We start from the raw sequence: 12,893 nt of genomic DNA on the forward strand, positions 1-12,893 counted from the left end.
AGAGTTTGCCAGCACACACCAAAAGCGCCATAATGTATATAACAACCCTAGAAGGTGTTGTTTCTATATATGGGCTCTTAATATATAATTATATCGCCAATTTATGCCCCCCTTCTCTTTAACCCTGTTTCTGTAGTGCAGGGGAGAGTGGGAGCCTTCCTCACCAGCGGAGCCGGTCAGGAAAATGGCGCTGAGTGCTGAGGAGAATAAGCTCCGCCCCTTTCACGGCGGGCTTTTCTCCCGGTTATTAGGAAAACTGGCCTGGGTTAAATACATACATATAGCCTTAATGGCTATATGTGATGTATTTATTTGCCAAATAGGTATTTATATTGCTGCCCAGGGCGCCCCCAGCAGCGCCCTGCACCCTCCGTGACCGTGTCAGTGAGCCGTGTAGCAACAATGGCGCACAGCTGCAGTGCTGTGCGCTACCTCTCTGAAGACTGTGAAGTCTTCTGCCGCCTGTTTCCGGACCTCCGTTCCGCCGTCTTTCTTCAGCGTCTGTAAGGGGGATCGGCGGCGCGGCTCCGGGACGAACCCCAGGCTGACCTGTGTTCCGACTCCCTCTGGAGCTCAGTGTCCAGTAGCCTAAAACTTCAATCCTCCTGCACGCAGGTGAGTTGCAAGTCTCTCCCCTAAGTCCCTCGTTGCAGTGATCCTGTCGCCAGCAGGAATCACTGATTAGAAACCTAAAAAAAACCTTTACTAAACAGCTCCTTAAGAGAGCCATCCAGTTTGCACCCTTCTCGGACGGGCACAAAAACCTAACTGAGGCTTGGAGGAGGGTCATAGGGGGAGGAGCCAGTACACACCATGTGACCTAAAAAGCTTTTTAGATGTGCCCTGTCTCCTGCGGAGCCCGCTATCCCCCCCATGGTCCTGACGGAGTCCCCAGCATCCACTAGGACGTTAGAGAAACTACAGGTAGTTTTTTCACCCCCCACATAATACCCCTTTTTGTGGTACTTGTAGTATCAGAGATATGCAAAGCCTCCTTCATTGCCGTGATCATATAACGTGTGGCCCTACTTGAAAATACGTTTGTTTCATCACCGTCGACACTAGATTCAGTGTCTGTGTCTGTGTCGACCGACTGAGGTAAAGGGCGCTTTACAGCCCCTGACGGTGTCTGAGACGCCTGGGCAGGTACTAACTGGTTTGCCGGCCGTCTCATGTCGTCAATTGATTTTTGTAATGTGCTGACATTATCACGTAATTCCATAAACAAAGCCATCCATTCCGGTGTCGACTCCCTGGGGGGTGACATCACCATTATCGGCAATTGCTCTGCCTCCACGCCAACATCGTCCTCATACATGTCGACACACACGTACCGACACACAGCAGACACACAGGGAATGCTCTTATCGAAGACATGACCCCACTAGCCCTTTGGGGAGACAGAGGGAGAGTTTGCCAGCACACACCCAAGCGCTATAATATATATGGGAACAACCTTATATAAGTGTTGTTCCTTATAGCAACTTAAATATATCCAATATATCGCCAAAAAATGCCCCCCCTCTCTGTTTTACCCTGTTTCTGTAGTGCAGTGCAGGGGAGAGTCCTGGGAGCCTTCCTCACAGCGGAGCTGAGCAGGAAAATGGCGCTGTGTGCTGAGGAGAATAAGCCCCGCCCCCTATTTCGGCGGGCTTTCCTCCCGTAGATTTAGATAACTGGCATGGGTTAAATACATACATATAGCCTTAATGGCTATATGTGATGTATTCTTTTGCCTTAAGGTATTAAAATATTGCTGCCCAGGGCGCCCCCAGCAGCGCCCTGCACCCTCCGTGACCGTTTGGTGTGAAGTGTGTGACAACAATGGCGCACAGCTGCAGTGCTGTGCGCTACCTTCATGAAGACTGAAGAGCCTTCTGCCGCCTGTTTCCGGACCTTCAATCTTCAGCATCTGTAAGGGGGGTCGGCGGCGCGGCTCCGGGACGAACCCCAGGGTGAGACCTGTGTTCCGACTCCCTCTGGAGCTAATGGTGTCCAGTAGCCTAAGAATCCAATCCATCCTGCACGCAGGTGAGTTGAAATTCTCTCCCCTAAGTCCCTCGATGCAGTGAGCCTGTTGCCAGCAGGACTCACTGAAAATAAAAAACCTAAAAAACTTTTCTAAGCAGCTCTTTAAGAGAGCCACCTAGATTGCACCCTGCTCGGACGGGCACAAAAACCTAACTGAGGCTTGGAGGAGGGTCATAGGGGGAGGAGCCAGTACACACCACCTAATCCTAAAGCTTTATTTTTGTGCCCTGTCTCCTGCGGAGCCGCTATTCCCCATGGTCCTGACGGAGTCCCCAGCATCCACTTAGGACGTTAGAGAAAACGACACCTAAAAAAACCTTTCAAAACGTGTGTCAACCATTTCCATGTTGACCTTTTGCCGCTATCGACCTTTTCTACTGTCTACATTTTCCATGCCAACTTCATGCATGTCACCCATATGGGGTTGACCTAATGACTGTCTTAATTTCTGTAGATCTTTTATACCACACCCGTTTCCCGCTTAGAGCTATTCAATAAACCGTGGTAAACACAGGGTTAACGCACACTAACCCATACATTACATGTAAAACGCAGAAAGCATGGGTTTCCCCACATGCTAAAGCCCCAGACGATTCCTTTTCCTACTGACTGTGCCTCGCAGATCCTGACGCTGCAGAGAAAAGTCCTCCTCTCTGCTTTAACGCACGGGGTAACTTAATTGGTGGCCACGGCTAATTGGATTCCGCCTTAAGGAGTTGATTCAGTGAAGAGAAGTCATTGGGGAGAATTCAAATGTTTGAAAAGTTGGTTGGGTGTCAGTTTTTTCCTGTCTATTAGATATGGAAAAACAGACACCCAACTGACATTTCAAACAATTGAATTCCACCCATTAAATGCAGCCTTCTATAGTAAAACCAGAAAATATTAGAAACCAAATAAATGGCTAAAAACAGACCGGACAAGCAGCTCCCAGAAAAGTTTAGGCTGGTCTGTTTTGGGGTGAAAGGAGACATTTTCCAGCTACTACTGGTAGCGATACATAAGTAACATACAGAAATAGAACTTGTATTCGGCTCAGATACTGCTATTAATGTGCGGGACGGAAAAAAAAAAAAAAAAGTATGACTGAATTTTCCCCCCAAACTTAATTAGAAACATATCTGCCATTTTCTGTTTTATGAGCCACCTTTAAACATAAGAGCCAAGACACACACTGTACAGCCACCTGTAAAATAATCTCATACCAGCCATCCTGTAGGTTTTCTTGTATAACTTGAAGGAAATCGACATAGTAAGACAACGAAACTGCCACCAATATCCAAAACACAGAATGGACATTCACTCTGGGGAGAGGCTTCTCCTTTTTCTTTTCATCGTCATTTGTATCTAGGAATCATATTAAGTTTAAACGTTTTTCACAATAATTCCGATCACATCACAGTTTAGCGGAAGCTAAAGGACAGGAATAAACAGTAACAGGTATGGCCCAAATGTATTAAGCCTTAACAAGAGATAAAGTGGAGATGGATAGAGAGTGATAAATGACCAGCCAATCAGCTTCTAACTGCCATGTTACAGGCTGTGTTTTAAAAATGAGTCAGGTGCTGATTGGCTGGTCATTTATCACTCTTTATCCATCTCCACTTTATCTCTTGATAAAGCGTAATACATATCGAGTGGCTGATGTCTGTATGCTTACCAATAATTTATTAATAGGTCAACTGGTATTAGAAAAAATAAGAATTTACTCACCGGTAATTCTATTTCTCGTAGTCCGTAGTGGATGCTGGGTACTCCGTAAGGACCATGGGGTATAGACGGGCTCCGCAGGAGACTGGGCACTCTTAAAAGAAAGATTAGGTACTATATCTGGTGTGCACTGGCTCCTCCCTCTATGCCCCTCCTCCAGACCTCAGTTAGGGAAACTGTGCCCGGAAGAGCTGACATTACTAGGAAAGGATTTGGAATCCAGGGTAAGACTCATACCAGCCACACCAATCACACCGTACAACTCGTGATAACTATACCCAGTTAACAGTATGAACAATAACTGAGCCTCTCTCAACAGATGGCTCATACAATAACCCTTTAGTTAAGCAATAACTATATACATGTATTGCAGAGAGTCCGCACTTTGGGACGGGCTCCCAGCATCCACTACGGACTACGAGAAATAGAATTACCGGTGAGTAAATTCTTATTTTCTCTGACGTCCTAGTGGATGCTGGGTACTCCGTAAGGACCATGGGGATTATACCAAAGCTCCCAAACGGGCGGGAGAGTGCGGATGACTCTGCAGCACCGAATGAGCAAACTCAAGGTCCTCCTCAGCCAGGGTATCAAACTTGTAGAATTTTGCAAAAGTGTTTGAACCCGACCAAGTAGCAGCTCGGCAAAGTTGTAAAGCCGAGACCCCTCGGGCAGCCGCCCAAGAAGAGCCCACCTTCCTCGTGGAATGGGCTTTTACTAATTTAGGATGCGGCAGTCCAGCCGCAGAATGTGCAAGCTGAATCGTGCTACAGATCCAGCGAGCAATAGTCTGCTTTGAAGCAGGAGCACCCAGCTTGTTGGGTGCATGCAGGATAAATATCGAGTCAGTTTTTCTGACTCTAGCCGTCCTGGAAATATAAAGTTTCAGGGCCCGGACTACGTCCAGCAACTTGGAATTCTCCAAGTCCTTAGTAGCCGCAGGCACCACAATAGGTTGGTGAAACGATGATACCACCTTAGGGAGAAATTGGGGACGAGTCCACCATTCTGCCCTTTCCATATGGAAGATCAGATATGGGCTTTTACATGACAAAGCCGCCAATTCTGACACACGCCTAGTCCAAGCTAAGGCCAAAAGCATGACCACTTTCCACGTGAGATATTTTAGCTCCACGGTCTTAAGTGGCTCAAACCAGTGGGATTTTAGGAATCCAACACACGTTAAGATCCCAAGGTGCCACTGGAGGCACAAAAGGGGCTGAATATGCAACACCCCTGTAACAACGTCCGAACTTCAGGCAGTGAAGCCAGTTCTTTTTGAGAGAAAAAGGGATAGGGCCGAAATCTTGGCCTTTATGGATCCTAATTTTAGGCCCATAGTCACTCCTGACTGTAGGAAGTGCAGGAATCGACCCCCCTGGAATTCCTCTGTAGGGCCTTCCCGGCCACACACCAAGCAACCTATTTTCGCCATATACAGTGAAAAAGTCTTGCTGTCACGTCTTTCCTAGCCTTTATCAGGGTAGGAATAACTGCATCCGGAATGCCCTTTTCCGCTAGGATCCGGCGTTCAACTGCCATGCCGTCCAACGCAGCCGCGGTAAGTCTTGGATCAGACAGGGTCCCTGTTGCAACATGTCCTGACTGAGAGGCAGAGGCCATGGGTCCTCTGAGAGCATTTCTTGCAGTTCCGGGTACCGAGTCCTTCTTGGCCAACCCGGAGCAAAGAATATTGTTCACACTCCTCCGTTTATTACAATTCTCAGCCCTTGGGTCTGAGAGGAAGAGGAGGGAATATATAGACCGACTGGAACACCCACGGTGTTACTAGTGCGACCACAGCTATCGCCTGAGAGTCCCTTGACACAGCGTAAAACCTTTTTTATCTTTTTATTGAGGTGGGACGCCATGTAGTCCACCTGAGGCAGTTTCCATCTATTTGCAAAACTGCGTGAAGACTTCCTGATGAAGTCACCACTTTCCCGGGTGGAGGTCGTGTCCACTCCCGGAATGAACACTGCTGACAGTGCGCTTACTTGATTCTCTGCCCAGCGAAGAATTCTGGTGGCTTCTACCCTCGCCACCCTGCTCCTTGTGCCGCCCTGGCGGTTTACATGAGCCCCTGCGGTCTGACTGGATCAGAACCGGTTGTGTTGGCTTGACCACAAACCTTGGAATTTTCTTCCCTGTGTAACTGCCCCCCACCCTCGGAGGCTTGCATCCGTGGTCACCAGGACCCAGTCCTGAATGCCGAATCTGCGGCCCTCGAGAAGGTGAGCACTCCGCAGCCACCACAGGAGAGACACCCTGGCCCTGGGGGATAGGGTGATTAACCGATGCATCTGAAGAAGTGATCCGAACCACTTGTCCAGTAAGTTCCATTGTCCTTGCATGGAACCAGCCGAAGGGGATGGCCTCGTATGATGCCATCATCCTTCCCAGGACTCGAGTGCAGTGATGCACTGACACCTGTTTTGGTTTTCAATGGATTCCTGACCAGTGTCATGAGCTCCTGAGCTCTCTCTATCGGGAGATAAACCCTCTTCTGGTCTGTGTCTAGGATCATGCCTAGGCGAGGCAGATGAGCTGTAGGAACCAACTGCGACTTCGGAATATATAGAATCCAGTCGTGTTGCCGTTTCACTTCCAGAGAAGGTGATACGCTGTCCAGCAACTGCTCTCTTGATCTCGCTTTTATGAGGAGATCATCCAAGTATGTGATAATAGTGACACCTTGCTTCCGCAGGAGCACCATCATATCCGCCATTACCTTGGTGAAATTGGTAATGACAATCCCGTACCGCAATTCTGAGGTACGCCTGATGAGGTGGATAAATGGGGACACGAAGGTATGCATCCCTTATGTCCCGATTCATTTCAGGCTTGCAATGACCGCTCTTAGCGATTCCATCTTGAACCTGAACCTTTTCAGGTATATGTTCAGGGATTTTAATACAATATGGGTCTAACCGAACCGTCTGGTTTCGGGATTATAACATGGTCGAATAATAACACCCTCTTGTTGAAGGAGGGGACCCTTGACCACCACCTGTTGAAGATACAATTTACGAATTGCAGTTAACACTGGCTCCCTCTCTTGGGGGGAAGCCCGCCGGGTCCTCGGTGAGGGGGCATCTTCTCACAGTCCAGCCTGTATCCCTGCGATACAATTTCTATTGCCCAGGGATCTAACAGGGAGTGAACCCACTTGTGGCTGAACTTACGAAGGCGTGTCCCCACCGGGCCTAGCTCCGCCTGTGGAGCCCCAGCGACATGCGGTGGATTTTTGTAGAGGCCGGGGAGGACTTCTGTTCCTGGGGACTAGCTGTGTTGTACAGCTTCTTTCCTCTGCCCCCGGCTCTGACAAGAAAGGACGCACCTCAGACTTTCTTGTTTCTTTATTCGAAAAGCTGCATTTAATAATGTCGTGCTTTCCTAGGCTGTGCAGGAATATAAGCCAAAATATCAGAATTACCAGCTATAGCTGTGGAGACCAGGCCCGAGAACCTTTCTCCACACAATCCTCAGCCTTCCATATGCCTCTTAAGTCGGCATCATCTGTCCAATGTATATTCTACAGGACACGTCAAGCAAAAATCGACATAGCTTTTGTCTCTAGGACCCAGTATACTCATGTCCCTTTGGGCATGCTTTATAATTATATATCTATCACTTAAGACAGCAACTTAAAATATTTATATGCATACTAGGGTCTCAATCTCTGCTGATAAGGTACCTGTCCACGCTGCCACAGCGCTATAAACCCATGCCGACACAATCGCCGGTCTGGGTAGTATACTAGAATGTGCACACTATCTGCAGGATCCCTGAGAATAGCTAGTGCAAACAGGACACCCAAGGGGAAGATTCTCAACACATCCTGGCCCTAGTGGGGAAAGGATACAGCCTGAGAATTCTCTTGTGGGAAACTGCCGTCTCTTGTCTGGAGATTCCCGCTCTTTTTCCTCATGAGAGGAGGGAAATTTACCTCAGCATTCTTCCCCTTAACATGTGTACTCTCGTGTCAGGGACAGATGAATCATCAGTGATATGCAAATCATCTTTTATTCCAATAATCATATATTGAATATCTTTTAGCCCTCTTGGCTGTAACTTTGCATTATCGTAGTCGACAGTGGAGTTAAACTCCGTGTCGATACTTTGTTATTTTGGATAGTGAACATAGAGAGACTCTGAAGGACTCTGTGACATAGGGACAGACCAGGGTAGATTTCCTTTCTGTTCCCTAACCTTTTGTGCAATAATTTTACCTCAGCACTTACACATATCCAAACAGGTGTCGGTGTTGTCGACGGAGACACCCTCCCACACACATATCCGCTCTATCACCTCCTTAGAGGAGCCTTTTACCTCAGACATGTCGACACACGCGTACCGACACACCACACACACAGGGGATGCTCTATTTGAAGACAGTTCCCCCACCAGGCCCTTTGGAGAGACAGAGAGAGAGTATGCCAGCACACACCACAGCGCTATATAATACAGGGATGTACACTATACTGAGTGATTTTTCCCCTATAGCAGCTTATATACACAGTTTTGCGCCTAAATTTATGCGCCCCCCCTCTCTTTTTTGCCCTTTGTGTACCAGGATACTGCAGGGGAGAGCCTGGGGAGCTTCCTTCCAGCTGAGCTGTGAAGAGAAAATGGCGCCAGTGTGCTGAGGAAGAAGGCCCGGCCCCCTCAGCGGCGGGCTTCTGTCCTTTTATGTACTTTAATGGCGGGGGTTAATGCACATATACAGTTTATCAGACTGTATTATGTGCTTTTCGCCAAGTAAGGTAATCTAATTGCTTCCCAGGGCGCCCCCCCCCCAGCGCCCTGCACCTATCAGTGACCGGAGTGTGTGGTGTGCTAAGGGAGCAATGGCGCACAGCTGCAGTGCTGTGCGCTACCTTAATGAAGACCGGAGTCTTCAGCCGCTGATTTTCAACTTCTCTTCGTTCTTCTGGCTCTGCAAGGGGGACGGCGGCGCGGCTCCGGGACCAGACGACCGAGGACTGGGCCTGTGTTCGATCCCTCTGGAGCTAATGGTGTCCAGTAGCCTTAGAAGCCCAAGCTGGCTGCAAGCAGGTAGGTTCGCTTCTCTCCCCTCAGTCCCACGTAGCAGTGAGTCTGTTGCCAGCAGATCTCACTGAAAATAAAAAACCTAACAAATACTTTCTTTTCTAGGAAGCTCAGGAGAGCCCCTAGGGTGCATCCAGCTCTGGCCGGGCACAGATACTAACTGAGGTCTGGAGGAGGGGCATAGAGGGAAGAGCCAGTGCACACCAGATATAGTACCTAATCTTTCTTTTAAGAGTGCCCAGTCTCCTGCGGAGCCCGTCTATACCCCATGGTCCTTACGGAGTACCCAGCATCCGCTAGGACGTCAGAGAAACAATTATTTTCAGCTCTAGATATGTGCATATTCGGGTTGATTTCTAGCATCTGTGGTTAACAACAGCTCCTAATACCACTTATCTCTTCTGTTGCTGCATCTCATGTACAGTGATGCCAATTCGTGTGGGCATTACCTACCCCTGTTGTTCTCAAACTCCACCCTCAATGCCATGTTTGCAAGATACTGAGCCAGCAAAATAGATTAGCGCACTGGGGCATGATTAAAGAAATCCACAAAACATGGACTTGTTGATGGTACTTGAGGACTGAAGTTGGGAACCTTTGGGATAGACGATAGATTCTATCCCTATGAGCAGACAGCCTGTGTACACGCGAGCAGGGAACATGCTATTAAAATGTCACATGTACTTTGAGTATTGAAGCAGGAGACATATCCAGACTCATTCATGCTTAATATACCATAAAAACTGTTTTAGCTAAAAACTATAAGGGACAGGGGGGTTTAGATTAAATTATTCTTTGTGCAGCTGTTTAATGAGCACCTGATGGATCAATTCAATTGTTGCACCGATCGTGCGCCACTACTACAGATGTACACGTATATTCTCGCAGAATCCTGAGGTGGCAGCAGAAATGTGCAAAAAGTTTGTGGTTTGGTTGCCCTAACTTTAGAGAGGTGTAGCCAGTTGACCGGTTAAACGCAGTGCTTTTGGATGCAACAAGCACGATAATTAATGGACGCCCAAAACAATTAAATTGCTCCCTTAAGCAGATATTAGTCCTATATGTTGTTTTGGGCCAATTCGGAATGACATATAGGGCATATCGCTGTGTTTTCCCAATATGCGGATGCCCGCGGTTGCTAGCATCGTCACCAGCTTGATGTACTGCACATCAAACCTTTTGATAAAGCTAGCAACCGACCTACATTACATCATTCAATGGGGCAGATGTATTAACCTGGAGAAGGGATAAAGCAGTGATAAGTGCAAGGTGATAACGCACCAGCCCATCATTATGGATTTGAAAAAATAAGAATTTACTTACCGATAATTCTATTTCTCATAGTCCGTAGTGGATGCTGGGGACTCCGAAAGGACCATGGGGAATAGCGGCTCCGCAGGAGACTGGGCACAAAAGTAAAAGCTTTAGGACTACCTGGTGTGCACTGGCTCCTCCCCCTATGACCCTCCTCCAAGCCTCAGTTAGGATACTGTGCCCGGACGAGCGTACACAATAAGGAAGGATTTTGAATCCCGGGTAAGACTCATACCAGCCACACCAATCACACCGTACAACTTGTGATCTGAACCCAGTTAACAGCATGATAACAGAGGAGCCTCTGAAAAGATGGCTCACAACAATAATAACTATGTACAAGTATTGCAGACAATCCGCACTTGGGATGGGCGCCCAGCATCCACTACGGACTATGAGAAATAGAATTATCGGTGAGTAAATTCTTATTTTCTCTGACGTCCTAGTGGATGCTGGGGACTCCGAAAGGACCATGGGGATTATACCAAAGCTCCCAAACGGGCGGGAGAGTGCGGATGACTCTGCAGCACCGAATGAGAGAACTCCAGGTCCTCCTCAGCCAGGGTATCAAATTTGTAGAATTTAGCAAACGTGTTTGCCCCTGACCAAGTAGCTGCTCGGCAAAGTTGTAAAGCCGAGACCCCTCGGGCAGCCGCCCAAGATGAGCCCACTTTTCGTGTGCAATGGGCTTTTACAGATTTTGGCTGTGGCAGGCCTGCCACAGAATGTGCAAGCTGAATTGTACTACAAATCCAACGAGCAATAGTCTGCTTAGAAGCAGGAGCACCCAGCTTGTTGGGTGCATACAGGATAAACAGCGAGTCAGATTTTCTGACTCCAGCCGTCCTGGAAACATATTTTCAGGACCCTGACTACGTCCAGCAACTTGGAATCCTCCAAGTCCCTAGTAGCCGCAGGTACCACAATAGGCTGGTTTAAGTGAAACGCTGAAACCACCTTAGGGAGAAATTGGGGACGAGTCCTCAATTCTGCCCTGTCCGTATGAAAAATTAGGTAAGGGCTTTTATAGGATAAAGCCGCCAATTCTGAGACACGCCTGGCTGAAGCCAGGGCTAACAGCATTACCACTTTCCATGTGAGATATTTTAAGTCCACAGTGGTGAGTGGTTCAAACCAATGTGATTTTAGGAACCCCAAAACTACATTGAGATCCCAAGGTGCCACTGGAGGCACAAAAGGAGGCTGTATATACAGTACCCCCTTGACAAACGTCTGAACTTCAGGAACTGAAGCTAGTTCTTTTTGGAAGAATATCGACAGGGCCGAAATTTGAACCTTAATGGACCCTAATTTTAGGCCCATAGACAGTCCTGTTTGCAGGAAATGCAGGAAACGACCCAGTTGAAATTCCTCTGTAGGGGCCTTCCTGGCCTCACACCACGCAACATATTTACGCCAAATACGGTGATAATGTTGCACAGTTACATCCTTCCTGGCTTTGATCAGGGTAGGGATGACTTCATCCGGAATGCCTTTTTCCTTCAGGATCCGGCGTTCAACCGCCATGCCGTCAAACGCAGCCGCGGTAAGTCTTGGAACAGACAGGGTCCCTGCTGGAGCAGGTCCTTTCTTAGAGGTAGAGGCCACGGGTCTTCCGTGAGCATCTCTTGAAGTTCCGGGTACCAAGTCCTTCTTGGCCAATCCGGAGCCACGAGTATAGTCCTTACCCCTCTCCTTCTTATGATTCTCAGTACCTTGGGTATGAGAGGCAGAGGAGGGAACACATACACTGACTGGTACACCCACGGTGTTACCAGAGCGTCCACAGCTATTGCCTGAGGGTCCCTTGACCTGGCGCAATATCTGTCCAGTTTTTTGTTGAGGCGGGACGCCATCATGTCCACCTTTGGTTTTTCCCAACGGTTCACAATCATGTGGAAGACTTCTGGGTGAAGTCCCCACTCTCCCGGGTGGAGGTCGTGTCTGCTGAGGAAGTCTGCTTCCCAGTTGTCCACTCCCGGAATGAACACTGCTGACAGTGCTATCACATGATTTTCCGCCCAGCGAAGAATCCTTGCAACTTCCGTCATTGCCCTCCTGCTTCTTGTGCCGCCCTGTCTGTTTACGTGGGCGACTGCCGTGATGTTGTCCGACTGGATCAACACCGGCTGACCCTGAAGCAGAGGCCTTGCCTGACTTAGGGCATTGTAAATGGCCCTTAGTTCCAGGATATTTATGTGAAGTGACGTTTCCATGCTTGACCACAAGCCCTGGAAATTTTTTCCCTGTGTGACTGCTCCCCAGCCTCTCAGGCTGGCATCCGTGGTCACCAGGACCCAGTCCTGAATGCCGAATCTGCGGCCCTCTAGAAGATGAGCACTCTGTAACCACCACAGGAGAGACACCCTTGTCCTTGGAGACAGGGTTATCCGCTGATGCAAAAAATGTAGAAACTTTAACCGAAGTTAAAAAATCGGGCGCAGGTTGGGCTGGTGTTCTAATTGTAGCAGCTGCTATATAACAGGTATAGTCAATCCTATGAACACTATAGACAATAAACAACAAACAAAGATAGCAGCGCTATATGTTAAAAAGATTTCAGCAATTACATTCATTAATTGTGGTGGAGATAGGGACACGTGGAGCTGAATGGATTATGGTGAAAAAAGAACAATGATTTATTAAAATACATAAAATGTATCAATAAAATTAACAACAAATGAGAATGATAAAATTACAGCAGAACGGAATCACCATGGAGCTACCTTAATTACACTTATCCGTATTTCTTAATTTGTGTGGACTAATTGTTGATAGTATTGGAA

General features: G+C 47.9%; 1 protein-coding gene across 1 annotated transcript in view; it reads right to left on the reverse strand.

Moving 5' to 3' along the window:
- Positions 1-12,893, reverse strand: part of TMEM128 (transmembrane protein 128) — a 31,936-nt gene that overhangs the window by 14,352 nt on the left and 4,691 nt on the right. The window contains exon 2 of the mRNA XM_063923207.1: positions 3,237-3,378. Coding sequence (XP_063779277.1) covers positions 3,237-3,378 — 142 coding nt within the window. The remainder of the gene's footprint in view (positions 1-3,236; positions 3,379-12,893) is intronic.

This window comes from Pseudophryne corroboree, chromosome 1 (assembly GCF_028390025.1).
Source record: "Pseudophryne corroboree isolate aPseCor3 chromosome 1, aPseCor3.hap2, whole genome shotgun sequence".
NCBI lineage: Eukaryota > Metazoa > Chordata > Amphibia > Anura > Myobatrachidae > Pseudophryne > Pseudophryne corroboree.